The sequence below is a fragment of the Malus sylvestris genome, chromosome 3, assembly GCF_916048215.2.
Source record: "Malus sylvestris chromosome 3, drMalSylv7.2, whole genome shotgun sequence".
Lineage (NCBI taxonomy): Eukaryota > Viridiplantae > Streptophyta > Magnoliopsida > Rosales > Rosaceae > Malus > Malus sylvestris.
The window spans coordinates 12,128,890-12,133,186 of record NC_062262.1 but is presented as its reverse complement, the minus strand read 5'-3'; the positions used below and the strand labels follow the sequence as shown (position 1 = coordinate 12,133,186).

Below are 4,297 nucleotides of genomic sequence, written 5' to 3'. Positions count from 1 at the left end.
AAATTGTTAAAATCTTACTGGAACAATTCAAACCAAACAAATTAATGTCTTTTTCTGGCAAGATCACAATCTGTCTATTTATCCCATTCACTGATGATTTTTTTTGTTTGTTTTTGTTTTTGTTCTAGTCCCATTCGATAATTAGCTATACTCTCACACTGTTTAATCACAAGTTAGGCTCGCTACGATGAATGAAAAAATATTAGACTTTTGATCTTACAAAATATCTTCATCCTTACTTTGTCTACTTTGTCTTAATTATTTGAATCATTCATTTTTATTACTGTGAACTCTAAATTATTGGGGTTTGATATTGATAGACACTAACATGTTTACTTACATACAGTAGGAATTAAAATCATTTTGAATACTGAGTTCTATATGTAGTATACTAAAATAAGAGTGAATTTTTCACTTTTATAGTATACGAAAAGTATGAGTTTCTTGTTAAAATTCATAATTACCTAAAAATCATGAAGTAGATCAATTAGGGGACTAGTTGATCCGACTCTCTATTTCTTCTATTGTTAAGTTCCCGGATTCATTCTTTATCTCAATATGCCCAAGATTTTAAGGTCTTTTTAAGGAGAAAAGTTTCATGGTGTTTAGTCCAACAATACATATGTTATCTGTAAATCTCTTCTACAGTACAAATATTACACATGTAAATCTCGAATCTGTGTCTACGTGCGATTATATTATTAAACCGAAACACAAGAAATGATTCATGTCTTATAAATTGCTCCTTTTGAGGTTGAATGATAACTCGTTTCTGACAGTGGGCAACTAAAAGACAATTGTCCCAACTCACAAGTGAGCAACTGTGTGATCCTTTTGCATGAATGCAAAGTGGCGTGAATCAGAACCATTCCTTTCTGTAGAACAACAAAACAGAATAATGCTTCCACTAGGTACTTATCGGTACATTGGTACAATTGAAAGCAATAAATAAACGCCAACAACATACAATAAACTAAATCCGGAGGGCCTCACAGCAGCGACTCTTGCACAAGTGGGATCCATCTCAAGGCCCTCCAAAATAGTCCATACAAACTGTTTATAACTGAAAAGGACAACAAATATATTAACTTATATTATTTGCGGAGGAGCCATTCTTCCTGTAACGACACATGTGAACATTAGTTTTTCTTTCTGTGCTCGCGATTTGTAGATACAGTAGAATGATTCCGTACAAACCTTCGTGCAAGTCGAGCTTTAGCACTCGGGTGTTTGAGTATGGTCTCTCTTAGAATCATGGCAATAGTCATAGACCAAGTAGTTCCTCTGCACCCATTCCATGGCCGAGTACTGCTGCTGACTAAGACCCGACACACCAGACGGTGAGGCGGAGGGCGGTTGGCATGAGGTAGGGCTATCGGATTTGCACCCACTAAGTTTGAAATTCTTGTACTTGCCAATAAATGGTTGGTACTTGTAGTCGGCTTTGTATTTTCCACCCTCCGTGGCCCATGATGATGCATCCCATATGGATCCATATGCCCACATCGGCCTCAATGGAAATGTGGCATCACTCTTTCTCTGGTACGTTCTTATGGGCACATCATCCACCAGGAATCTGCAAATTGATTACATTATATCATTGGTGTACTTTATAATATGCAAATCTCACCTCACAGCCCTCTATAGATTAATAAAGATAAATGTAAAGCGATATTGCATGTATTATATACTGATCATCATGTTGTTAAGCACGCTGTATTTGAAGTGTTGGACAATAGGTAGCATGTCGTATAAATCTTACTTCTGTGAAAGATTTAATTAGTAATGTGATAGTTAAAAATGTAGTCTAACTATTGAAATACATCAAAGAAGTAATTATCACGTGTTATTAACTTAATAATTACTTCAGCTTATAGACAAAGTTGAAAGTTTAGGTTTAGCATTTTCAGATAATAATTTAGGTTTGATATAGCAACTCAATTAATATGAAAGATCATAAGCCAAATGAAAACAAAAACAAGAATAAAAAGCAAGTCGTGTTTGATTATCATTTATTTTAATTTTACTTTTTGTGCATGAAATTTAAAAAAAAAAAATGATTAAGGGAGATATGTACAAGAAGTGCATGATACACAAAAAGAAAACTAAAAACAAAAAAAATCAAATAGTTATCAAAAGAATCCAAGAACTTTTTCTTGATAAGATCAGAAATAATAATTGTGTTTCACGGTTCCCCTACTAAACGGTAGAGGACAAGAAACTAGACAGTTTGGCTTGATGTTTACCATACCTAAAAACACTTGTGACATGCATGTACAAAGGTACAAGATTTTAGAATTGTGTGGTACTACTATATACTCACATGATCTCAGTAGGGTTCCATACTATAGCGTAGTTATGAAAGTCTTGTGCTGGATCAAACCAGAGATGGAATTGCTTCTCTCTTCCAATTATTGTTCCATCTCCACTGCCTCTAATGTACACATTGGTTTGCAGAGTATAGGGCTTATCAGGAGTTGTACCAAGGAACTCAATATCAATTTCATCATGGTTCCCCGGAAGTTCTTCATTGTTAGAGAGCTATAAAAACCAATAAAAAAAAAGTTAGACATAACCCAATTTTCACCTTTTTATTGAATTCTGGAATTTAACAATAAAATTTCAAAGTTTGCAAGAGAAGTGATATCGGCACACGCCTTTTCTCCTCTATATACATGTTTATTCTACCTTTGAATAGTATAAACGAGAGAAAAATTAATAGACAAATATATAAATAAGGTTGCACAGAAGAAAACAAAATGTGTGTAGAAGTCGTTTTGCTAGTGCAATTATCCAAGCAAAGTCTCACATAAAATGAAGTAATCACTCCAGCAGTGTAACCAGGTTGGAGCTTAATGGCTGCACCAAAATATCCAGAACGGTACGGATAAAGTGACTTGAACCCACTTCCTGAAACATGTCAAAAATGCAGCAGATGATAAAACAATCTGAGAAATCCGATCAAAAAAGATAAAACAATCTGAGAAAATAAGCACAAAAAAACACTTAACTGAAGTACAAAAAAAGCAAGAAAATATGCTGAAAAACCAATGAGAAAAGAAGTGAATCTTGCAGGATTGAGTACCTGAGCTAGAGTCAAGCCAGATTGTTAAAGCACCATGGTCTAAATTTTGATGCTGAGGACCCCAGAGGGCTCTGAAAACCTGTTCAAACCCTAGTGTACTAATTTTGGAACTAAGGTTATAGCCCGGTGAGGGGATGCCCTGAGAAATGCTTGAAGAAATCATTAGGAAGAGAAGAATTAAGAAGCTGAGATGAGCCATGAAGACTGAACTGAGAAAAGGAATTCGAGAAGGAAATGCAGCAAAAAACAGAGGGGTGCGGCAAGAGAATTATAAAGGCAGGTATACGGAAAGAGTAAGGTTTTACAGTTTGGTATAAATAGAGTGATCTGTAGGCCCCACATTGCAAAGGTGATAAGTTGGTTGATTGGGAAGTTATGCATGTAGACAAAAAATTTACTATAAAAGAATAAGGGAAATTTCACTTATACCCAATAATCATCTTTTCACACCCAACTTGAAAATTTTGTCCCGTAAACTTAGCTTTTTATCCTCAAATACAAAATTGACAAAGTTCAAAAAAAAAAAAAAAAAAGGACACAAACACATAAACCCACTCAACCACCTACTATGGTAGTAATCGGACTTGATTCCAGTCGTCATTCCAAAATTATCGTAGCCGACCTGCTCTTTATCTCGTCAATGTTCAACTCTTCATGCTCAACACCATGGGGCTAGATTTTGGTCCAATTGTCCTTAAAACTTAATGAACCAATTAAAAAAAAAAAGAACTAGCAAATTGTAGCTCAAAAGACCGGTGTGATCTTGCAAATTGTGGAATAAGGATGTAGTCCCAAATGTGGACAAGTTAAAAAGCTATATATGCTTTCAAGGATGACAAAGCTAGTAGTCATTTGAAATTGGGTGAAGAGGGAATTGATGAGAGACCAAAATTTGAGAGAGAGAGAGAGAGAGAGAGAGAGAGAGAGTAATCGATATCAACATCAGAACCCCTATATTTCTTTGACGAACCCAACCCAGCTCTAGCAACATGTTCTCCCGATGTCGTCGAAGGCAACAACCCTCCTCCACTATAATTTTACCGTTCTTATCCACCCTTTATTAATCCCTCTTTTCGATTTTTGGCAACCCACCAACTTCCAATTGGGGCTCTCAGGGCCACTTCGACCCACCCATTTGCTAGTTGATAATATCTTTCTACACCCATCTTTTCTTTAGGGCATAATTGAAATATAAATTTATAAAAAATTTAA

The 4,297-nt window shown here is 35.4% G+C and overlaps 1 protein-coding gene across 1 annotated transcript; it reads right to left on the bottom strand.

Moving 5' to 3' along the window:
* Positions 1–693: 693 nt before the first annotated feature.
* Positions 694–3,360, bottom strand: LOC126615300 (xyloglucan endotransglucosylase/hydrolase protein 31-like). Its single transcript, XM_050283115.1, has 4 exons — positions 3,086–3,360; positions 2,810–2,910; positions 2,324–2,541; positions 694–1,576 (listed from the first exon to the last, which is right to left on the bottom strand). The coding sequence occupies exons 1-4, from the start codon at positions 3,282–3,284 to the stop codon at positions 1,216–1,218; spliced, it is 879 nt and encodes a 292-aa protein (XP_050139072.1). The 5' UTR covers positions 3,285–3,360; the 3' UTR covers positions 694–1,215.
* Between the last annotated feature and the right edge of the window lie 937 nt (positions 3,361–4,297).

What these genes read in the sequence shown, in the direction of transcription:
- LOC126615300 (XM_050283115.1), bottom strand. Translation starts at nt 3,284, where the DNA reads ATGGCTCATCTCAGCTTCTTAATTCTTCTCTTCCTAATGATTTCTTCA. An exon ending in GAGTGATTACTTCATTTTAT is followed by an intron (nt 2,542 to 2,809) that starts GTGAGACTTTGC and finishes TGGTTTTTATAG; the next exon opens with CTCTCTAACAATGAAGAACT. An exon ending in TGGAACCCTACTGAGATCAT is followed by an intron (nt 1,577 to 2,323) that starts GTGAGTATATAG and finishes ATCAATTTGCAG; the next exon opens with ATTCCTGGTGGATGATGTGC.